The following is a 24,662-nucleotide window of genomic DNA, read 5'->3' as shown; positions in this document are numbered from 1 at the left end:
CTTATTTTAAGCTTTTACTTCACGGTTGTTTTTTTTCCCCCCACTCCTCTCCCTCTTCCTCCTCTTTATTTTGGGGTTTAGTTTTTGATTGTTTGTTTGTTCTTTTTTTTTTTTTTTTTTTACTATATGAAACCTGCTTCTTTCTTTGAAATGGCTTTGCAGAACCAGTGGAAGCATTTACCAGAGGATGTGATGGCTTTCCCAGCACTTGTGGTCCTCAGACCAGGACTGATGCAGGGAAGGGTGGCAGGGGCAGGGGTTTCCTCTGACTACCAGGAGCTTAGACAAGGTTATTGTAACAGTCTTGCAAGCTTTTTCCAGTTGAAAACCTGAGAAAATGAGGCTCCTACGGATTAAAAACCTTCAATGAGATTGAATGCAAGCCCCCCCCTCCCAATCTGTCTCTCTTTATTAAAGTTTACCGCACACTTCACTCTCCACAGCTGTGTAATTTTGTCTAAGTATTTTTGTTTCACCCAAATCCCTGCAAGATTAAGGGGTTTAAGAACAGGCATAAAAAACAGTGTGCCTTCACAGAAAGCAAGGTGGACAATTGGGAGCAGAAGTCTGTGGTTTCATCCAACAGTTCCTCTTCCTTGGGTCACATCACACAAGGGAGGTTGGGGACATGCCCTCCAGAGAGAACCCACATCAGAAAGACAGAGGATCCTTCCGCCTTTTAAGGGTGTTTTAAAGGGCATCAATGCTTCACAGCTCAATTCAAGGGTTTTTTCTCCCTTTGGCTTGATCAGGAGTAGTATCCTACTCACAGTGGCCCTTGTAAACCAAATAATGTATGGCTTTCACTGATATCTGCTCAGATCTGAAGGTACTTCTCCCAAGCTCCTGCTCCTATGAATAGTCTTCTCATGAAGCCCAGATCTGCAGGAGTGGGCCCATACCTCTCAAAGGACCTAACACTGTAGAGCATTCATGTTTTCAAATGAATTTATTAACTGCCTGAGATAATTAAAAGAGTAAACGAAAGTCATGATCCATCCATGCATCATATTTCCTCTGTAATTACGTTTATGGTTTTCTGTCAGTATCCATAACTTCAATTGAAAGCCCTGCTATGCTATATATAAAGCAGGACGTGTTTGGTTTGGGGCCTGTTTATTTAAAGGGATGGGTCAAATATGTATATTAAAAAAAAAAAAAAAAAAGAAACAACCACCCCTCAGTTGTCCTCAGCTTTCTGAAGAATGAAGAATGGGGCAGGAGAGTTAAGGGAGAAGAGCTCGACATTAGCAGGAGGAAACAGTGAAAAGCAGTATTTATAGGGTGGCATCAGGTAAAATCCCAAGGTGCTGCTTCTCAGATGAAGGATGTGAGTCTGAAGATAGATGTTTATCAGGGACTTTTTCCCAGATTGAGGACTAAAGGCTGTTCTGCTAACTGTGCCCTTGAGGGCTGCTTTATTCAGGCTGTCTGTGTCCCTTGGGCTCCAGTTTCCTTCCCAGTGATGGTGGTCAGGAGAGACTGGGTGGAGATGGGATAAAGACCCACCACCAAATCCCACCATGGACAAGATTATTCTGGGGGAAGGTGATTTCCTTTCCACTGCCCCATGAATGGATTTTGCTCCCCTACATCCTTTGCAGGTGGTGGGCATCCCTCCCTGACACTGCCAGAATTTGGGGAGAAGGGAGGGTTGGTGCCTTTCCACAGGGAGGATTTAAAGTGACAAGGGGTGGAGAAGATATTTCTGAATATAGGACAGAGACAGAGCAAACCTGAGCTGTCAGGGCACGGACTAGATGACCTAATAGGCCTCTCACATTCCTGATCTGTGATTTATAAATGCACTTTTTGGTCTCAGCAAGCGACTCCAGTAACTGTGAGTTTTCTTTTCCATCTCCATTACCCTTTACTTTTTCCTCCCGACGCTTGGAGATGTTTCCAATTATAGGTTCTCACAGGCAAAGGCATGAAGTTCAGGCCTGGGAGATGTTCAGAAAACACCTTCCTGAGTCTTGCATTTTTATTCTTGGCGGGCTCCCTGGAGCTCAGCTCATTTGAGGAGAAACAGCCATTGCTGCCATTTACTGAGTTCTCCCCAATGGGGCCACGGTCCTTCCTCTCTTGACTGTGGCAGACGTTTTTCCCTCTGCCACAAAGTGGGTTTCTTTCTTATTGTATTCTAAATCTGCTTCTGTAATGGTGATCATTTCAGGCCATCTGTAATTAACATGTTCTCATTGTATTACATCCCCCTTTTTTCAGAATGGGGATGAGTTTCAATCTAAATTCAGCTCTCATCCCAACTTTTAGGTGGTTATTTCTGCTGTTCCTGACTTGTCTGTAATGGTGAGATGCAGGTGCCTCAGTGTAAGCTACCAGGTCCTTTAAAGATGCTGAAGACCTCTATACACGATTAAAAACTGTGGTGCAGGACCTAGGAGATACATGCATCCTTCTGGAGGGCCAGGTGGAGCATCCCAAGGTCTCTGAAGTGTCACTTGACACCTCTGATTAGAAAACTGAGCTGGTGCCCCATAGTACAGAGTCTATCAGAGACTTGGGGCGTTCCTCATTTGCCTGAAGCTCAGGCTTTGAAGCTCTCTCATTTCATCTGCCTCACCCTGCCTGCTTATTTTGCTTCTGGGACATATTGTGCTGGAGTATTTATCATTTTTACTCTATCAGTGATAAGCTGCTTTGGCCTCTGGCCTGATTTGTATTTCAGCCCATTCCTGAGAGTTGCTGATAGGCTTTTTGGGATAAGTTTTCACAGGGTTCTAGTGTCAAGTGCTAGGTGTTGGACACATCTCACCCAGCTCTGTGCTTATACAGTCCTGATGTCTGCATCCGAGCTTGGGGCCTGGGTTCCCCCCTATAGGCAGTGCAGAAAATGAGCGCTTCTAAGGCATGATGTTATTCTACTGTAGATCTCAAAATCACATTGGGCTAACTACTCCCTAGATGTGGCTTTTTCTTTCTGTGGGATGAGGAAGGACCCTGAAGGACTACAATGAGGTCCACACTGTAGAGGTTTGCAGTCAGGTGGCATTCATACCGCCCAAAGACTCATGCCTCTACCTTCAGGGACGTGATATATCTGAGATATCTGAGCACCCAGAATATCACCAACAGATTTTGTCTTCACCAACTCGGGTCCAGCACTGATTCATGTCTAAGGCAGGATGAGTTGCCTTCTGGAGGTGCCCCTCTCCAGACAGGGAATGTTGGATGAGCAACAGTGTGCAAGGGACCGAGATGAACTACAGGGCATAATTTCTGACAATTAAATACTCCACTTTTCCCTTTCCCTTGAAATTCGCTGGCCAAAACTTCTGTTCACTGTATATTTAATGGACCTCTTTAAATATATGTATGATGTATATATTTACATAGCTAGCAGAGTGGTGGTTTCCCTTCCAAGTTTGCCACTGATTATCTAGTGCCAGAAATGCCAAACTCCAGCCGCCTGGGAACTTTTCAGTGCAGACATACTCAGCCCTAGCAAGATTCGTAGCTCTCCACTGCTGGAAAAGCGGTTGGGGTTAGCAGTTAAGCACAGCCCAGAGAGAGCTCCAACATACACAGCAGCTGGTTCAAGCCAACCCTGAGGAAGCTGGTGGAACATAGATGTGTTTTCCTGAAAACCGGAGATCAGAGTTAATACCCTCAATCTTGGTTAGGGCTCAATTTTAGCTCCGTTTCCATCTCATTTAACTTCTGAAGGACGTGGATGTTACAGTAATAAAGTGAAATGCACCCAGAAATGTGTCTGCTAATAAGCCAAACTAACCAAGATGGCTTAGGATGAAACTGAAAGGCAACACATTTAACAAGGAGAGAAGGAAATATGTGTTAAGGCAGTTGTGTTGCCAGGATCAGATGCCAGTTACTGATGCAGCCAGCTAGAAAGTTGTTTTATGGGAATGAATAACATTTATGACTACCCTAAGCAGGTCATAAAGATACAAAGAGAGTTACACACCAGGTGTCTGCTGATTGCTGTGGGTGCTTGGGGAAGAAGAGCACAGCCCTTACGGTGCATGGCAGCATTTGCTTTTTTTACCTGGAAACGTTGGTAATTGCACACTAGAAGAACCAATGGGATCTTTGGGATGTTGTTGGTTTCTTCCACAGTAATGTATGTGCTGGTGCTAGGGGATCCCTTCTCAGTTTTGACCATGGTACTCTCTGCACATATTCTCATTGTGCTTCTGTACTACATTTTTAGAGACTAGAGAAACAGACTTGTCTACCTGCAACAGTGATGGAATTGGTGGAGGCCCTTGGTGTTAACTCTAAGGGAAAGCATCTGTTTTGCAAACTTGGTGGCATTTCCCTAGGCCTTGCAGGGGATTTTCTCCATAATTACATGACATTTAGCATAATCCTTAGAGAGTGTGTGAGACAGATGCTGAATGCAAAACACTGATAACACCAACTTCACTTTTTTTTTTTTTTTTTTTTTTTTTCTGAATACCTCAGTCTTGGAAGATCCAGCTTTCTGTTATCATGGAACTGATGGGTCATTTTTCACTCTATTGGAAGGTCCACCCCCTTCATTCTTCAGCAAAAAACCTTCCCATAAGGATTTATACATTCAGTCAACTTGGCATATGTCCCAGGAGCTTTGTCCAGGCTCCTCAATATGATGGAGAGAAAAGCATACTCATAGAGGGGGTTTCTTCCCACCTGACTTAAACGCCTACTTTAGATGCGATAAATCACTATTCGTAGTTGCTCATCTTTCTCATCAGCTTAAATTAAGCACCTATTTACAGGTAGACAAAATTAAGTCAGATGAACACAGGTCAAAGCATTCACTGGACTGGAAGTAGTGGAGAAATGAACACTGACCTGAAGATTAATTAATTAATTAACTTTTTTTTTTTTTTTTTTTTTTTTTTTGTGGGTTTTAATGCCTTTTTGCATGTACTTGTCTCCTCAGAGCTCTATCTAAGACTCCTTCGGCTTTGGCCCTGAACCAAACCCAGCATTGCAAGCAGCTCGAAGGCTTGGTGGTTTCCCAGGTACAGCTGTGCCGCAGCAACCTGGAGCTAATGCAGACCATCATCCAGGCAGCACGGGAAGTGATAAAGACCTGCCGTAAAACTTTCTCAGACATGCGATGGAACTGCTCTTCCATTGAGCTGGCTCCTAACTACCTGCTGGACTTAGAGAGAGGTAAACAGCACTGCTGGCTCAGCCGGGGACATGAGTGAGTAGAGTCAGCCAGTGTGTGTGTATGCGTGCTGGGGTTGGGAAGGATCTTGCAGCCAAGGGGGATGTGGAGGGACTGCACAGCCTAGTTGTCCTATTCTCTGAGACCATGCTCGTCGTTATTGTGCTGGTCATGCCTAGGAGCTCTTGAGTCCAAGACCTAGTCTCCCACAGCTCCTACAAAGCATGCCACCCATCTGGTCTGCTCATCTCATTAGGAGTCATGGTGCACTTGCTCCCAGCCATGGAGCTGCTTGCTGGTCAGGGCATGCAGACATGTCAAGCAGCACATGCTATGCGTGAGGCTGCACAGTCAGTTTTCATGGGTCAGAGCACCCTTGCATGCTCGTGTTGCAGCTCTAGGGCCTCCCACCACCTCCCTCAGCTCTGTACATGCCAGCTCTATGACCTGCTGGCAAGCAGTATCCAGCACAGAGACAAAATCCATGGAGGGGTTTCTTCATGTGCTCCAAGAGCAGATCACACCACAATGGACAAGTTGCATAAGTCCATGTGCTTCTTTGTCCTGCTGAGATGTTGTTTCATGTTGAAGAGCTCACTTAGGAGATATGATCCAAGTGGGTGATTCCATAGGAGGTCTCAGCTGCAGTCAGTTGGGATGTTTTCTGCTCTGTGGGGCACAGATTGTGTGAGTCTCTTTTTAGGGAACATTTAGCTGTCCCAGGAGGCTGAGCTGGAGTTCTTGTCTCTTCCAGGCACAAGGGAGTCAGCATTTGTGTATGCCCTTTCTGCCGCTGCCATCAGCCACACCATTGCCAGAGCCTGCACCACCGGGGACCTCCCTGGCTGTTCCTGTGGTCCCATCCCAGGTGAGACACCTGGACCTGGGTATCGATGGGGAGGATGTGCAGACAACCTCAACTATGGTCTTATCATGGGGTCCAAATTTTCAGATGCTCCCATGAAGATGAAAAAATCAGGATCACAAGCCAATAAACTGATGCATCTGCACAACAGTGAAGTAGGGAGACAGGTAACAAATCCACGAGAGTTATTGTAATTGTACAATCATCCGTAGTGGTCGGTCGCTCTGTGAGGTTCAGTGTCTCTGTCAGCTAGCGAAAGGAGCAGGTTTCTCCCAGATTGCTCTGAACTCCTTTGGCCTGCTGAAGACTGTGGCTATGTAACTCACGCTGGGACTCAGGAGGTCCTGAATGCTATTATCAGCCCTATATAACTGTGGGTGGGATGTCTCATTTCCACCCTCTTCACAGCCAAGGATGGCTCTGGCTTGCTTACCCCCAGAGGTGTGGTGGGGATGGGTCCTGTCGTGCTCTGCCAAGGGCGTTGCACAGGAGAAGTGTTGTGCAAGCGTGGAGGATTATCGTCTGCCAGACACATCCAGCAGCAGCTGCCTCCCAGCCATCCCTGCAGCCAGGAGGGCTGATTTTTGCTTTTCAAACTGCTTTGCTAGTGATTATTCCCATATCTGGCAGAAGGCGCTTTTAACAGCTTGCATCCAGTGGAAGGATAATGTTTACCATGTGCAGTGCTTGGTGTGCACCGAGGTGCAAATCCCTATCGCAGCCCTCCATGCAGCTGGAGGAATGGGTGGAGGGCTGTAAAGCTGAGCCCTGAACCCATCTCTGGGGCTGCAGCAGTTCCCTAGGCTGGTCCTACCACTCAGCTTGGTCCTTCCAGGGCTGCCCGTGCTCAGGCACTGGAGCAGATAAAACTTGGAGCATGTTGAGCTCATTGGCACCTTACTGCATAGCTACAGGTTGAATTCACCTTTGCAGAGCACAACCATGCTGAACTTGCCTCCCCTGGATGCTTTTCTCTACTGTTACCACTCTATCTCCTATTTGCTTTGTATTGTTTTGGTTTGGTTTTTTAATTTTTAATTTATTTTTGTAATGTCTCAAGGTTCTGTTTTAATTGCAATGGGAAAATTTTTGTTTTGGGACATAGTGTTGCCATGGCTGGTGCATTCACCCATTCCTGGCAGCATCCTGACATGTCCCACAGAAATGAGACTAGTGCAGATCCAAAGTAAAAGGCTGTTTTGGGCACATGGCCAGCAGAAAAGCAGGGTGAGGGTGCCCTGAATTCATCAGAGCCTTGACATCTCTGTAACCCAAAGCTGCAGGAGGCAGAAATGGATGTTAATTATCTATTTATGTATTGCTTTGATTTTCAGCTCCTCGGGAATTTAGAGGGTGGAAATACAGCCCTATGTAGATATCTGATCAAAATTCAAAATTCTCTGCTGGCTGCAATAGTGCCTTGGTGAAAATAGTCCTGGCCTGATAGTGATCACTGAGGAGCTGTGGGATCTCATTCCCTTTGCACAGTAGCTACTCTAGCGTGACTGTGCAGAAATCAGAGCAGCAGCCCTTTTCTATAGCAGTCCCTGCTAAAGTGCCTTCTTTAGCAAGCTTGTGGGATGATTGGAGGTAAGAGAAGGGCATTTCCTAACTCCTGCATTCCTTTTTGCAGGTCTTGAAAGCCTCTCTTGAAATGAAATGTAAGTGCCATGGAGTTTCTGGGTCATGCTCTATCAAGACCTGTTGGAAAGGCCTTCAAGAGCTGCGAGACATTGCACTGGACCTCAAAAACAAGTATTTATCAGCCACCAAGGTCGTTCACCGGCCCATGGGCACACGCAAATACCTCGTGCCAAAGGATATTGATATCAGGCCGGTTAAAGAGACAGAGCTGATTTACCTGCAGAGCTCGCCTGATTTCTGCATGAAGAATGAAAAAGTGGGGTCGCATGGGACCCAGGACAGGTGAGGGTTTCTGCAGCGGGTGCTGACTGCACTCTGAGACCCAAAGAGGGAATGGGAAGAGGGGAACATGTATGAATGAGAAGCAAATAACTGGGGAGGTAGCACATACGTGCAGGTAAAGGACATCTCTAACATGTGGCACATTCTACAGATGCCTGAGACAATTAGTGGTGGCTGTGGCCAAGACAGGGCTGCAGACACCTTTTGCATTATGAAGGCAGGCACCAGATACCTCTTGAAATCCACCAGGCAGCTCACCTCCAAGGGGACTTGTAATGATCAAGCAGCTGGTTTTTACTGTGTTGAGTCTCCCTAAGTCATTTCTTGCAGTCACTGCTGATGTGATGGGTTGTTACTCTACTGTAAGGCTCCTCTGAACAGGCAAGTGTTAACTCAATTAGGACCAGTGCTCCTAGGCAGTCTTAAAACAGCCATGAGTACTCCAAAGATGAATTTGTATGATTTTTCTTCCACTGAATTTTAAAAATCTAGGTGTGTTTGTATTGCTCATCCTCTACAGAGGAAATTCTTAATCTCATTGTTATTAGTGATTTAAGGTCATCGTACCCAACCTCCACTGGGCACAGCGCTGTCCCCTTTCACAGGCAGCAGACATGCCTGTCTCTTCCCATCAATTGTTTAATTCCCTCCAAGACAAGCCATGTTTCAGCAGCCTGAGCATCTCTAGGGGGGAAGAAGACCCTTCGGCAGCCAAATAACTGTATTTCCAGAATTGTGCAGAATTTCAAGATTTTTTTTTTTGTTAGGTGGCTGCAATGGCTGGATTTCAAGCTGTCTCATTAGTTGTTGTCTGCTGACTTGGCTTCCTTTAGATAGTTCTCATAATTCTTCTTTACTCTTTTTTTACTTTGTGGTGGAGACTCAGACAGTCAAGTTGCAAGGAACATGCGCCTGCCCTTTTGTGGGGTGTCTTCATTTTAACTCTTGTTACCCATAGTGGTACTTGGACCACTTTGGTTCAATGGAGAGGTTTTGCTGTAATGGAAATGAAGTAATGGAAATGACCCAAAACCAGAAAAGATACTCTTTGGGTACCTTTAATTCATATGAAATATTTGGTGAGAGGACTTTAGAAGCTATCCTTTAGCAATGGACATTTAACCTGGAACTGCAACTCTGTAGACAATATATAAAAACATATTTAAGTGATGGAGCTGATCAGGAGATGACGAAAGTTGAGTGAGACAAGTGTGTCCTTTTTGTCTTCTGATGTTTTGTGGCAGCTACAGTTTTGTATCCTCCAAAACCAATAGCTGGGCTGTTCTACACCAACACTTATCTGGCAGCTTTGTGGTGGGAACACCAGGATGACATTCATCACTAGCCCAGATGTGGAGCAGTAATTAGCAAGTGAAGATGTTTATGAGTCACTGAGGACTGTAGGGAAAAATCATGTATTGAAACTAGTTTCTGAGGGAAAATATCATTTAAGTGGAAGAGATATTTTTGTGGATTTGTATGGATTTTGACAAATGTGTGTCTTGAAAAAGACCTCTTTGTTGTGCCACTCTGGTTTGCACTGAAAAAAAATCGTGGAGGTTATTTGGAAATTAGTTTTATAGGAATTTCATGAAATCAACAGGTTATGTCAAAAACAAACTCAATCCATTACAGATTTGCCAAGTAAAACATTTTCCATGAGCTGAAAACCTTTCAAGGGGGAGAGAGGCATGACTTCTTCTTCATCTAATTTCATTTTACAGCAGATTCTGCCTTTTTATCCCAGCTAAGGATGAAAAATATGTCAAGGTCTTGAATGATTTCTTTTATTTTTTTCTTTCAAGGATAGGAAAATGTGTAATGCAGGCGTCCGTTTATCCCGAGCTGGGCGACAGCAGTGATTGTGAGCCTGCCAGGCAAGGGTCCAGGGGAAGTGAGATTGAGTGAGGATTTAGAGGACCGAGATATTAAGGCAGGAGGGGATGACTTTCAAAAGGAACCTGTCAAGAAATACTCCTTATTCTTGGATGTGCAGGATGGTGATGGCTGTGGGAGGGGAAGAGGGTGAGATAGGCCTGTGCTGAGCTGCAGGCACCTCTCAGGCCAAGTTTTAAGTTCATGAGTAGTTACACTCATTTTCAACGCAAACCATCTGCCAGCTCTTGAGAAGATTCCTAGTGTCTCAAAATTGGCATATGTAACACAAGCCACATCAGCCCATTTTCTGCATTTAACTAGCAGAGGAAATAAGTGTAAAAGGTACACAATATGTTTGTGGATGAGTCCTTTCTTCTTGGGGGGAGCAGGGAAAAGCAAGGGAGCTTCCCTAACCTCCTCCTCCCATGGATGCCTTTTTTCCTTAATTTTCCTCTCGTGTACAAGACATCTAAATGTATTTTAAAGACAATGGCTCTGTTCCAGCTGGCCACGGGACTGCAGAGATAGTGCCTAATGAGAAAGATGAGGGAGAAGGAACACAAAAAGGATGCTGGGAAAAAGGGCAGCGAAAAATACGGTTCACGCTTATTCTGCAGAGATGTAAAAATGCTTGTGTGGAAATAGCTCAGACAGGTTTTTATTTTATAAGTGAAGTCCTGGAGGCATCCTAACATTTCATCCTTGTGCAGGTCACAATTTTCTGGAGGAGATTCCGCTGTTTCCTATTAGGCTAATTTTCAAGTTCTGTTATGGCAAATGCAATCAAAAAGGGATTTTTAGTAGTGGTCCCTCAGTTCATTTTCTCTCTTCTCTTCTTCCACCACCCGCCTATTCCCTCTGTGGCCTTTTTCTGGTCATGAACATGGGTGCAGGGATCAGCCTGTGGGATGCCACAGTGCAGACCCCTTTCACCACACACCAGAAGACCTTGATCTGGGCAGCAACAGCAGCTTTCCACCCCCACTTTCTGCTTCCAAAGGGCTGCAGAAGGGAGGGGATCCCATTAACAACCCCTTTTCCTGTTACTGAATTAAAAAATTCAGATTGCTGCATTTTCATTACAAAACATGAGTGGTTTTGCATCATATGGAGAAAAAGTCCTTTCTCCCCTCCCTCTCCCCCAGGTCTGGTGCTTGCTCAGAGCACGCTGGAAACAGGACAGAGGTTGATGGCTAAGTTGCAACACCTTGGACATATTGGGTTTCAGTGTATGCTGTAGGGAACAATCCTGCACTGGCAGGTGGGTGGAAGGGATAATCTAATCAGTGGCTTCCATCTCTCTAATTATCCCTCACATTATGCGGACTTATTGTGTGCTTTTCAGGCAGGAAAGGGAATTGAATTACCTTGTAGTGGAACCACATGAAAATCCACTCAGAAAATGTGCACCAAGTTACTCAAAAACCTTTCAGAGCTCTTTGCTGAAAGGATTTCAAAGCCTTCTTTGGGACAAGCCTCAAACGTTTTCTAAGGCACCTCGGTCTTTCCTAGTTTGTTGAAATTAGAAATGGTTTAGAAACGGTTTGGAAATCTGCATGCCTCCAAGTGCTTGGGGTGTATCCAGATTTCAGACTCAGGGAGCTGAACCCGAACCTGGGATTTGAAGCCTCTTTGAAGTGCTCAAAATCTGATTAAGGAGCTGAGTTTTTCAACCAGTGTCCAAGGCTCCTGTGAACAGGCTTGCTGCAACTGCAGCCCTCAGCGACTCCAGCCAACCTCCATGTGCTTATATGCCACCATCACACTTTTATAGCCAGTAAAAAACGGTTTGGAGAAAAATCTAAAGGAGGTGATCTGTGGAGCAGCAAGTACCACTTTCAATACAAGAAATTAAACACTGGTAAAAAATGTATGTGTTATTGTTTCAGAGATTTCTTGGACAAAAGCACACTATAGCTCATCTTTCAACATGGTAATTCAGTTGCCTGAAAAATTCATTATCAGCTTTGAGTAAATGATAAATACTAGCAGATTATAAAAGTGAGATCTCTGTTGTGAGAAAAGAAGCAAAAGTATTACCCTTCTTTATCAGCTGGGTGCAATGTATCATATTTCAAAGGCTGTTTAAGGTCCCTTAAGGAATCCAAGGAAAGGGAAATTCTGCCATGCATGCAAAAGCCTCCAGCCCCTGAAGCCTTGAGGAGATAACTGAGCTGTTTATTAGTGATCTTTCCCAGAGCAGCCTGGGAGCCAAGCGAACGCGGCTCCCTGCGGAAGGTGGGAAGGAGCTCTCTTATGATGCAGAAATCAGGTTGCAATGTCGCACGGCAGCGAAGATGGGTTCATCAGCCACCACTCCTTAGCTGACTCACGTTGGCAAGGAACGTGGCCATTCTTTGGTGGCTTCTCCTTGCTCACGTATTCATCCTTTTCTGCAATATAAAATACTAATCTTAAGTGTCTCCCAAGGTGTCTTAGGCTGGTGTCTTTTCTTGGATAGGAACTTCCATGACATTAGCTGAGCATGCATCTGCTGCTCAGTGGTGGCTGCAAAGACTTAGAGGCTGGTGGTTACGTCTCTGGCATCTTGGTGGTCCCAAGAGCAGGGCTGGACAAAAGTTGCAAAGAAAGGATGCAGTGGTGTTCAGTGTTCAGTGGCAACCCTTGGTACCACTCATTTCCTGCCACCCCAAAAATATGCTTTACATTGCATGATAATGTGGGCAATGAAATTTCTTAGCAGAAGCACTCACATTTAGGTAGGGAAGAGTGGTAGTTCAGGGTAGACAACAGCATTTGGTGTTTGCTTTTTGTTACAGCCTCTCTTAGTTTCTGTCACTCAGTGAGCGCACAAGAAGCAGTATGCTGAACTTTGGCTTTGAGTAGGTTATAGTATTTATCATGATTTAGTAATTTTTGGAGCTGTCATCAGGTGTGCCACGCTTTTTTCATGGGATCCAACAAAGGATGAATAACAAATAGCAAACTATTCTTCTGTTAGTGTCACAGAGGTTTAAACTGGAGGAAAGTCATAAAAACTGTACCTTTCTGTTCCTCGCACCTATTTCTACTTTCCCAGGACAATGTGCTTGTAGTCGGTACCCATTTTGGTAGTTGGGCCAGCTATGCTTTTTTGGTCTTTTTCTCAGTTAATCCCTGGGGGAGTTTGAATCCTTCCAATTTTGAGAGACCTGGATTTGACTATAAAGGTTACTGAACAGATTTATGAATAATAAATTTAGTGGTGGAAAGAGTAATTTCACAGAGTAAAATTGCAGTGGATAGTGAATTCAGGGGATAAAAATTGCATCCAGCTCTCCTAAACATATTTAGTCCCTTTGCATCAAAACAGCATTGGAGTTAGGGAATATCAGGGTTGGGAATGACTTTCTACAGAGTTTGACCTTTTTAGGAGCAAGATGGAACTGAGACTACCTAGGCTGTTACTGAAGATGTTTGCCTACTCCGGTCTTAGAAACAGATTACCTAAACAACCTGTTCTAGGGTTTTACTATCCTCAGAGTTGTCATAGAAAAATTGAATGGTTTGGGTTGGAAGGGACCTTAAAGCCCATCCAGCCCCACCCCCTGCCCCGGGCAGGGCCCCCTTCCCCCAGCCCAGGGGGCTCCCAGCCCCGTCCAACCTGCCCTTGAACCCTTCCAGGGAGGGGGAAGCCACAGCTGCTCTGGGCACCCTGGGCCAGCGCCTCACCCCCCGCACAGGGAACAATTTCTGCCTTAGATCTCACCTAAACCTGCCGTCTCTCAGTTTAAAACCGTCACCCCTCGTCCTATCCCCACCCCCTGACCCAGAGCCCCTCCCCACCTTTCCTGTCCCCCCTTTAAGCCCTGGGAGGCTGCTCGAAGGTCTCCCCGGAGCCTTCTCTTCTCCAGGCTGAACCCCCCCAACTCTCTCAGCCCGGCCTCCCAGGGGAGCTGCTCCAGCCCCCCCAGCATCTTCGTGGCCTCCTCTGGCCCCGCTCGAGCAGCTCCGTGTCCTTCTGCTGTTGGGGGCCCCCGAGCTGGCCCCAGCACTGCAGGGGGGTCTCCCCAGAGCGGAGCAGAGGGGGAGAATCCCCTCCCTGGCCCTGCTGCCCCCCCTGCTCTGGCTGCAGCCCAGGGCACGGGTGGGTTCTGGGCTGTGAGCGCACGGTGCTGGCTCACGGGCAGTTTTCCCCCCACCAACCCCCCCAAGTCCCTCTCCTCGGGGCTGCTCTGCATCCCCTCCTCGCCCAGCCTGGATTTGTGCTGGGGATTGCCCCGACCCATGGGCAGGACCTTGCCCTTGGCCTTGTTGAACTCCATGAGGTTGACCTGGTCCCACCTCTCCAGCCTGCCCGGGTCCCTCGGGATGCCACCCCTGCCCTCAGCGTGTCCCCCTACCACACAGCTCCGTGTCACTGGGGAACTTGCTGAGGATGTGCTTGAATCCACTGTCCATGTTGCCAGCACAGGTGTTATGATTTCTTAACCTGAATTCAAAGTAATGATGATCTGAAACCAAACTAATAATTTCTTGTCCTCATTCCTCAGCATATAAAGAACATATATTCTCTCTCCTGTTTGCAATAATCTTTTATATATGGGAAGACACCTTTTCTTACAAACTTCTCTAAACCAATTCCTTCAACCTTTTCTACTTTCTCAACTGCTCCTCTGGCTCTCCTGGGAACATTCCCACATTTATCTGGATCTTTCTCAAAATGTGTTCCATACTTTGCATTTTAATCCACTCTTGCAAAATGCTCTCAGCTCCTTTTGCCCCAGAATTATCTACCAATTTTTAAGCTCATTCTCTTCTCCTCATTAATGAAAATACAGGCTTGTTCCAGGATCTCCCTTGACATCTCCTCACTGACATATACTATTGATAACTCTCTTTCATACTGTTGTTCAGCGTCAGTCTCTAGTTGTTCTTTGTGGATGAGAAAGCAATTTAAAAATAGTTAAGATTCTGCCCTCAAAATCTTAGATGAAGCTGTGCACTTTGATATATTTTTAGCAATGTCCGTTGTGTTACATACCTTCTGGGCGATTTGTATTATTTTTCTCTTTTTTTCTTTTATATACTGTTATATGACTTGACATTACCAGAGCAAGGGGCACTAAAGAAATGAATAGAAATTTGAATTAAAAGAGAAAAAATAAATTACTTCTTTACACAGCAGTACTGTCTGCTAGGACTTGTGTCTACTGGAGTTTATGGAGGCAGATGGTTTCCCTGAGATCAGAAAGAGATTAGACAAACCCACGGTCAGGATGCCCACAAGGGAACATACCTTCCATCATGCCCAATACACCAGCCCAAGTGCTAGTGGGGTATGAGGGGACAGACTACAGAAAGTGATCAGATTTGTGTTTTCCTCCCTGAAGAACATGTCCCACAGCCATTGCAGAGTAATGGGCCAGGCAGGCAATTGCTGTGACCCAGAATGACTTTTCTTATGTGCTCATAAGTCTCTTCCACTTAACAACAGCACTGATGGAGTGAGGCCCCAGTGGACATAGGGCCCATCCCTGTCATCATATGTCATTATTGTGGGTGACAAAGTACAGAGCTGGCCTCAGTTTGGCTCTCAGATGCCAGCTGGGCAACCAAAAAATCTCTTCTTATAGCTGCTGATGGGACAGGAGTGAACTGGGATCCACAATGAAATGGAGTGTGACGTCTACCCATAGCTTTTAAAATGAAAATCCCCCAGGAGGTAGCTGTGAGATGGCTTACCCTCTCTACCTGGGGGAAGACTCTTAGGAGTGCTGGGATGTCCTTCACAGTCTCTGCTGAGGAGCCACCCCCACGATGAGGCTGTATGATGTACCACAGTGTTTCTGCAAAGGAGGACTGGGAAGGGGAGATTTTGGACAGGCATATGAGTGGGATTTGTCCAGTCAGCAGGGCAGACCTCCTCCCTTCTTGCATGAAGAAGCAAAAAGCACTGTGACAATGTGAAAGCCTGTTCCTGAGCCAGGACCTTGGCTGGGATTACGGCTGAAGCATCATTTTTCACCGGTCTTCCAAGTGCTTCTAGAGGTTACGGTGTTGTGTTAAGATGCAATCGCCTGCCTTTGTATTTTCTCTCTGAGGCTCAGGAGGAGGGCAATTCTCTGAGTTGCTGGAATTGTGCTGGACCAGGCCCAAAACAAATGAGATTTTACTTAACCCATCAGCGGGAAGCCTGGTGAGATTGTAGCTGTGGGCTCTGAAAGCAGATGCTCGGGGGCAGCTTCTGTGGGTAAACTCTGGTCTTTGGGCTCCTTTGTCTTCCCCCACTTGCTTTTTGTATGTATAGATAAAGCTGAGAAACCAACTCTGTTTCAGCTTGCTTAAATAAAAATGAAAATAATTCATCCAGGGCTAGGATTTAAAGCAGAAAACACAATCTCTGGTTAGTGGCATTGTCAGGAAAGTTTCCTAGAAGCCTATTTAGGTTCAGGATGGGGTCAAGAGCTTTATGTTGACTATTCAACCCATCCAGAATGTCCCTGTTCCTTGATCCAAAGCTGAGGGAAGCTTGGGGATTTTTTGATAAGATTTTATTTTTTTCCTTTCTTTATTTCATGCTGGGTGGAATGGGGACAGCTATGGAAAGGTGTAGCTCCTAGTAGATCCACTTTTGTTTCGCAAACTGCAGGAGGGGATACAAGCAAAGGGAGATTCCCGGGTCCCAGTACAACAGGTAGAAGAATTTTGCTCTCTGTCTGAATGGTGTAAATTTGATTGTCGGGTGCTTTGAGTATCTGGGGAGTGAATGTCCTCAGCGGTAGATTGGAGTCAGACTGGGCCTATATTTCTTTTATTGGCCACTTTAATGAGCCTCTCAGCATGAGGTGGCACGGCTGCACTGCACATCCATCACCATGCTTCTGCAGATGCCCCTTCCTCCTTAGGTGAACCTCCGGGCAACAACCTTTCCATCCACCAGTGAAGCTGAGTAAGGTTGTCAAATACCCTCCCCTCTTCTAATGTCAACACGTCTATATTTGAACCTTTGCTCCGAATATTTAATGCATTTACTAATACATTTATGAGGAGACATTCGGAGGTTTCCTGGTGGAGGGGCCCCGGCTCTCAAGGGCAGTAACAACGCCTTTGGTTCAGCATTAGGCAAACATGCTCAGTGTGGTTGCAGACTTCAGCTTCGGTAGAGGCTTTCAAAGGTTTGTAAATATTTACACACACTCCCGAATGAGGGGGAGCGGGGGGCGGACCTTTAAACACTGAACCTGGAGAGGAATGTGAGTCAGAAATAACAAACAGGAGGCCTGCCTGAGTCAGAAAAAAATAAAGGAAGAACAAGAACAAAATCTCAACACCTCATTAATCCCGCAACTTCTCCTAAAGCATTACCTCATCAGGAATTCCTATAAATCTCATGGATTTGTTTTCATCTATTAATGGAGTGCTCAGCTCGAGTCCGACTCATGCTCCTCTCTCTTTTCCCTGCCCCAAACCAGCCTTAGTGTGTTTCTGTTCAAAACAGCCATGTAGAATACGATTTCAGAGTGATGTCAGCTATTGCCTGACTCTCCAAACTGCCTTTCTTAAAGTAGTTTCAGAAGGCCATCAAGTTCACAACCCTATGGTGTTGGATGCATAATGAGATCTGTCACCTTACAGCTCTAGCGATCAGTCAAGCATCTGACCAGACATGAACACTTCCACCCTGGGCTATCTTTACAGCCCATGGAGAAACAGCATTGCTAGGACATACTTCTTATCCAAAAGTCAATGTTTGTTGTGCTCACATGTCCAGTGACGCAACTTGGAGTATTTTAGGAGAAGAAGATAGCTGGTTTTTGAGAATGGCTGTGGATCCATGATCAGTGGATCAATGAAAGAGATTCCCCAATTCATGAGTTATTTCTGAAAACCCAAACCAGCCACTTGCAAGCAGACAAAGTGAGGGAACGGCACACAATGGCCAACTTATCCCAACAAGTCTGGCTTTAATTAAAAGCAGAAGCAAAACAAGCAGTGAAAGTCCGTGTGATACTTGGCCACTTGTCATCCTACACTGTGCTCCTGCCGTGCTGCCAGATCCTAGGTCAGGACTCGGGGTGTTGCAGGGCCAGGTCCCTGGCTGCTCATGCCGTGCTGGGACACGCTTGGGGAGGGGGAAAGTGCAGAGTAGAGTCCTGCTAGCATCGTTTGTGATTTCCCTGGTAGGTTCAGGGCTGGATAGTGGCTGTAACAGCCTGCTCAGGAGCTTTCCCAGCCTGGGATCATTGGCACAGAGCCTGTGCAAATACTCCATGGCTGCAGGGTTCTTCCTCCATCCTTTTCAGGTTAGGTAGTGTTGGACAAACACCGGTGTTTGTTCTTTAGGGTATCATCTTCCAGCTCCTTTCAAACAGCGTTGGAACCTGCTTGGGAATACAGATTGCTAGGTGCTGTGTGTTTTTTCCTTGGTGGAGGTATCATGATAGCTTTGCTTGTCTGACTATACGGGAGCTAGGTCCTGCATGCCCTGGCTGACAGGCAGCCTGAAGGCTGCTAAGAGTCAGAAAAGGAGTTTAATGTTATTTTGGGTGTCAGAGCAAGCACAATCCTGGGCATTAGAGCAGGTAATGTGAGTGAAGCCTGGGGCCTCTCCCTGCCTCCCTTGCCCTTGTAGAGGGATGCTTGGATGGGTACTCACCCCTGTCACAGGCTTGCTGCAGCTGAGATGCAACCGTGCTGGCTTCACCCGGCACCTCGCAGAGCTGTCAGACCCCAGCACCACGGCAGGACAGGGGTTTGGGAAAGCCCTGCAGGGATTTGAACTTGCTCACCTCATTTTCCTTCTTCCAGGCAATGCAACAAGACCTCTAACGGGAGTGACAGTTGCGACTTGATGTGCTGTGGCAGAGGCTACAACCCCTACATGGACAAAGTGGTGGAGCGATGCCACTGCAAGTACCACTGGTGCTGCTATGTGACCTGTAAAAAGTGCGAGAGGACTGTCGAAAGATATGTGTGCAAATGAAAACCCTCCTCTCTCCACCCGGGAGCTGAGACGCCAGCGGCACCCCAGCACTATTCAGAGAAGAGAAAACATTTCCTCGACTAGACATCGTTTATCTTGTAAAGACACAGACTTGAAGAAAGATGGTAGGAGGGAAAAAAAAAAAAAAAAAGGCAATCACACCAGTAAAAATAAGACCCTTAAAAAAAAAAAAAAAACCAACCCACAAATGCTTCCCCCCACCAATAAAATGCTCTCTGAGAAGACAAAAACTCATTTGGGATGGTATCTTCTTCCAAAATATAGCCTATGGTTGCCAGTGACGTCCGGCCATCAAGTGCCTTAGTATTTTGAGAAACAAAAGTAGAAACTTTCCCCGGGGAAGAAAAACAACTCTTGTTTGAAAATAACTAAGGCTCACACCTGCCTATGCCTTCTAGCACAGGTAGAGTCTGCCTTAGGACCATCCCAGAAGGGAAAATGCTACAACTTTTCAACAACTGCCTTTGTTGCCAAAGACTTAATTTTTTAGCAGGGAAGCATCCACTCTGGATGATAAAGGTGGAAAGATTTCAGGTCAATCCCCTGAAACGAACAACTCATTTTGACCTTTCTTTTACACAGGTCTGCGACTTTGGAGTTACTGCTGCAGGAAAAGCTGTCCTTGGTTTGTTCAGGCTGGATGGGGTTTCAAATTCAGCCATGCAAACAATCCCCTGGGATCCCAGAGGTAGTAAGAGTAGGGTACCCTGGGAAGGACTTTATATTGTCCATGAGATAGTAGTGGAGCTGTTAGGATAAAATAACAAGCTGAAGTCAAAATCCAGTGGGAAAGTAAAAAAACAAAAACAAAAACAAAAACAAAACACCAACCAACAACAACAAAAAAACCCCAGCTCCTGCTTTTTTTCTCTCTTGCCCTTTGGGTGTGATGCCCTTAGTCACCAATGTTCTGCCACATTGGGCCATCAAGTCCTTAGGGAAATAAGCCGCTGCCTCTTCCCCCAACAAAACTGTCAAACCAGCCCCAAGAAACTGCAGAGAGTGGAGAAGGTCTAGTCCCGGCTGTAGGGAGTGCAGCCGTGCAGGGCAGCAGCTATTCCCAGCAGAAGGGAATGGGAACATGCCAGTCCTTCACGTGGCCCTGCCCTGACACAGCAGAGAACCACTATCTGTGGCTGTACATATTTTCTTTTGTATGCGGATATACAGAAATATTTATAAGATATATCTTGTGCTTTCGTCTACTCTACTTCCTACATAAATATATCTATATATTATAAACAAGCATTAACAATAGTATGAAATAAATGCTGAAGTTACTGGTGCAACAGCAAAATGTTAGATTATTATGTTTCACTCTCCTACTTGGAAAGCAACCCTGGTTTTCCTCCCAAGGACAGGAGAAGAGCATGGCTCGAGGTACTTGCTGGCGTGGGATAGATAAGTTCCTTTATTCCCTGTCTCCCCAGCCTCTTCATTTTGAGCAGAATTAGCCAAGATTACACTCAAGACAACAAAATAGAGCACTTGTAGAAAGGAAGAGTCACCGTTCTTGTTTTGCTTTTTATATCAGCAGTCACTCTCATTGGTAAAATATCCCAGTGCTCCCAAGGAGCTTAAAACCAAACGTGACTAATACCTCCCATGGGTGGTTTGCTACTCACTCCAGCATGTAGAGAGGAGTTGTTGTGCAGGAGAGGTTTTAGCTTAGGTTAAGTTTCTTTTCTTGTGCTTTTTTTTTTTTTTTTTTTAATTGGGCATCTAGTCCTGTGTCCCTGTTAGGAAAGGTGACATTGGAGAAGGATGTCTGCTCCAGGAGCAGAAGACAGTAGAGCCTGTGAGGTCCTTCAGATCATTTTTGGGCACCCCATTCCCCAAGTGAAGTGCTGTAAGCAGCCAGAAAATCACTCCTACGCAAATGTGGAGGGACAGTGGCACTTTCCTAGGGGAAAATACATCCATAACACTGCAGTCTTCCTCTGAATCCCATTTTTTCCCCACCCAGCCACTCTCTAGGAGGCAGCTGCCTCTTGACACGTTTCTGAGCAGCCCTGGGGAGCTGCAGGAGAAAAGAATCATGAGTTATAGAGCAAAATTAGAGATATTTTGTTCTCCTCAGATACTTTGCTTTGCTATAAGGGGTTTGGTCTCCTCGCCTCATTCCCTCCCCCGTCCATGAGCATGCAAAAAGAGGCCTTTGGTAGTTTGTCAGTGGTTTGTGTTATTGTCACCCCATAAAAGCTGGTGGACTAAAACATCTCTGCAGTGCGGTGTGATGAGCAGTGGGTGTCTTTAGGCTGACATGTAGACAGGCTGGTGGCACAAATCCCGCTGCTCTCCAAAGCCAGAATTTAGCTTCATGTGATACGTAAAGAAATGGTCTATTTGCATTCTTCTAAGGAGTTTTATTTCCAGTTTCTGATGAAGCCAGCAAGGCAGGGATGTTCTGCCTGAAGAAAAATTTGAGCATTTCAATGCTATTCTGTAATGATTCTTTTTCTTGCTCCCTTGCTGATGTTCTAAGTCTTTCTTCTTGGCAAAAAAATAGCAAGATGGAAGAAATGTTCTATATGCACATTGTTTTTAGCTGTATTTCACTCCTCCAGTGTCAGACTCATGTTCCTCAGCTGCTTTTGCCATGTCAGAAGGAACCATAACTTTGCAGAGCATGAAAAGATGTGAGTAAGCCTACCAGGCATCTGCAAGTCCACCAGGTGGGAAATGACCCCTCAGCAGACCTTTAGCCACGGTGGTAGCTCATGTTTTGTGTCTGCCTCTGCCCACAACTGCCTCTTACTGAAGATGCTGAACTGAATTGGCTGCAATGTTTGGATGTTTGCAATTTGGAGGATCCAGGCTCAAATTTTCTGCTGGCTCCTCTTGATAATCCATCATAGGCTTCAACTAAATTTTGCTTTTTTGAGCTAAGACTCTGTGTGGCCTCAGCCCATGTCCTAGGCTGTTGGATACCACTTTTTCTATAACTCCTAAGTTTCAAGGCCTGTTTCTGGAGCAGCTGCACCTTGCATTAGCAATAGGCCTAGGGCTATGTGCTTCACCACGATGGGAGTCATGCACAAGTCAAGGTCTGATAAACTACAGCCTCCCTTGTTACACAGCCTTATTTCACCCAGCAAATTAGGGTCATCTCCTTCCTGATGCTCTGGCATTTTCTAATTTTTCAGGAAATGGCTTTCTATGAGAAGGAGACAGCATTTTCTGTCTTTTATTCCTTTTAATACAAACTAGGAATAAAAAGAGAGTCTATAACATGAGACCATACTGGTGGAACAACTCATAGTGCATCTTGCTCCTTGCAACTTGGCTCTGATGCTTTCCTCCTGGCATCAGCAGCAAACCACAGAGAAGTCAGAAGAGAGAAGTGTCCTTGCTCTCAACTGCAATTCTTGGTGCAACAGGAGTCCAAAATGTAGCTGCCAAATTATTTTCTGTGCATGTGTGGTCTGAAAGATATTTAGGAGAACATTTGCCACAAACCAGTTTTGCAAGGAAAAAAAATATCCTTGAAGGCAGGGCAAGACCTTCATGTACCAGTCTCCTTCCCTCCCCCAGCCCCTCAGCAACCAGTTTTCAAGGCTTTGCTTCAAAACACCGAGGCCTTTCAGCTTCTGAATGAAATAGCTCTTGTTATTGTGAATGTCTCTGTCAGGTGATGCTACAATTCCCTCTCTTATAAAATGCCCTACCAGATCCTAACAGCTGGTATAATTTGGTATAGCTCCATATCCTATCACACAGCTCTGTTGATTTACACTAGCTGGGAAATACATCTGGGATATATTCCCATAAATTCTATTATTTCAAAATATTACACTATTACCCCTGAGGGAAAAAGGCAAGCTATCTTGAAACGTATTATGTCGGTGGCTTTGTAGCATTTATTCATTTGAAAAAATATCTGTGATTTAATAAAACAGTTTGGACTTAATGTTATTTCCAAATCTGAGTATTTAGACCTTGCATGCATCCAGCTGGCTTTATATTTTTTGATGAATTCCCCGCCATCCTCACCCCCTTCCAGTTTTATATCATTTGGGTTGCTCCCTAAGGTAAGCAAACGACATTCATTATAGAAAACCCACCCGATTGTTTAGTTTAGTCTGCAAAACGGGAAGTATCTTAATCATGCTAAAGCAGACAGCCCACGAGTGTTTCATGTGCTGCTAAAAAAGCCCTTGCTGAGAGCAACGGGGGTGGGGATAGGAGGCAAAAATCTGAATACAATTAAAAGCTCCTTTGTCAGGGAAGTGATAAGAGTCCCTGAAGGACCATCCCTTTTCCTGCTAAAAAACAGATCCCTGTAGACACCCATTAGCATCCTCCAAGAGAGCTGGGCTTGCACTGCCCAGCTCTGGCTACCTGCTCTGGGAAGATGCTGGGAGGAAGCTCTGGAGGTACTTGGGGATGTGAGGAGTGAGAGGAAAATTCAGCCCTGGGATTGCTTGTCCTTAACACCCTCAGCCCACCACGAAGGATTTGCCTTCTCTGCATTGACCAGAGGGTGGTGAAGCACCATCGCTTTGCTCCCAAGAGCAAACAGAGAGGAATGAATTTGTCCTCCACACTTGGGAGACGGAGCAGAAAGGAGGATTTGGGAGAAGGGGAGAAAGAACAGGAAACTTAAAATCCACCTGAGATTAATTATTTTAACATGTACAACATGTTATGTTTTGTTTTGTTTTGTTTTCCCCTCAGGACCAGTTTCATCAGACAGACAAAGTTTGATTAAATATCTCAGCAGAGCTGTGGTTTATTCATCTAGAGCAAAAGTTACCTGCTATTCAGGGAGGCAGCATTAGTTTTATTTTCTAATTATAAGAGCAACAATAATAATAAAAATAATAACATAGGTATGCATTGTGGATCGTTTTTATTTGCTTGTTGTTAAGAGTGAGTGGACTGTATTTTGTCTGCATTGTAAAGATGAAATGAGTTATTTTAAAGATCCTTTCTGGGTTGTGTGGAGTGGTTTTGCTCTTTTTAATGGAATTTTTCAAGGTATTCACCAGAACCACATGGCCTTGAAATTTCTCTTAAGAATATAAAAATGCAGAGGTGGGTATCATGTAATTGCATGACTCCAGGAGCTGGAAGGTGAAGGGACATGCTGCAAAGTCTGCAGAGTTTAGGAGAAAGCCCTGGGCTCCCACTGTCCTGGGGCTCTTGTGCTGCCATCCATGCAGGGACAAGCTTCAGACCTAAAAATTGCCGTGGGTTGAGTTATTTTGGGACTCTGCCCACTCATACAGCACAACGACAACTCAGTGGGGGATGTCTTGAATGCTTAAGGCTATACATGTGTATAAGTGTTTTTCTGGATCAGGGCCAAAGTGCTGAAAACTTTGGAGAATTGAATCTTATAAATGCCAGTTATCGATAACTCAGATCTTTCTAAGTGGTAACTGCTGACAAACATGGGCTTTTTAAAATGGAGACCTGAAATTCTTTCAGAATTTCTAGCTCTGGACCGCAAATTCACTCAGTCTGGGATCAGGTCTGTAACATTGCTCAGTGGTGATGAAGGATGAACCCAGGCTGGAGCAAAGGTGGGACTATAAAATAAAAACAGGTAAAGTTTGGTGCTCACAACCCCATTTGTCTGAAGTTCTAGGAGTGTGTGACTGCTCAACTTCAACATCCTTGAGGATTGCCTACTTTCTCGAAATTCATACTGAATTTTAGAGGAAAAAGAGATCTGAGTCCATCATTCCAGGGGGCTTCCTTCCTTCCCCATTGTTTCTCATATTTCAAGCTATTTTTGGATATTCCTAGGTAGCTTGAAATTTCGGATGAGATGCTATAATCTGGGTCATTATAAAAGTCATTGATAACAGCAACTGCATCACCAAAGCAAACCAACTGGTGGGCATATTTCAAATCAAATGCCTCCAGGTCCAGGTGGTTGATCATGCAAAGGAGGA

General features: G+C 45.3%; 1 protein-coding gene across 3 annotated transcripts in view; it reads left to right on the top strand.

Moving 5' to 3' along the window:
• The window catches only part of WNT11 (Wnt family member 11), a 31,331-nt gene extending 7,737 nt beyond the window's left edge, over nt 1-23,594 (top strand). For 2 of the 3 annotated variants that reach the window (XM_032991150.2, XM_042793365.1), the window contains exons 3-6: nt 4,910-5,145; nt 5,898-6,175; nt 7,642-7,934; nt 18,564-23,594. In XM_032991150.2, the coding sequence (XP_032847041.2) occupies nt 4,910-5,145; nt 5,898-6,175; nt 7,642-7,934; nt 18,564-18,738 (982 nt within the window). In that variant the 3' untranslated portion in view covers nt 18,739-23,594. The remainder of the gene's footprint in view (nt 1-4,909; nt 5,146-5,897; nt 6,176-7,641; nt 7,935-18,563) is intronic. The other variant, XM_042793366.1, reaches the window with a different exon arrangement.
• The last annotated feature ends 1,068 nt before the right edge of the window (nt 23,595-24,662 follow it).

This window comes from Tyto alba, unplaced genomic scaffold (assembly GCF_018691265.1).
Source record: "Tyto alba isolate M040663 unplaced genomic scaffold, T.alba_DEE_v4.0 Super-Scaffold_2, whole genome shotgun sequence".
Lineage (NCBI taxonomy): Eukaryota > Metazoa > Chordata > Aves > Strigiformes > Tytonidae > Tyto > Tyto alba.
The sequence above is the reverse complement of the archived record's forward strand: the minus strand, read 5'-3'. Positions and strand labels throughout refer to the sequence as shown.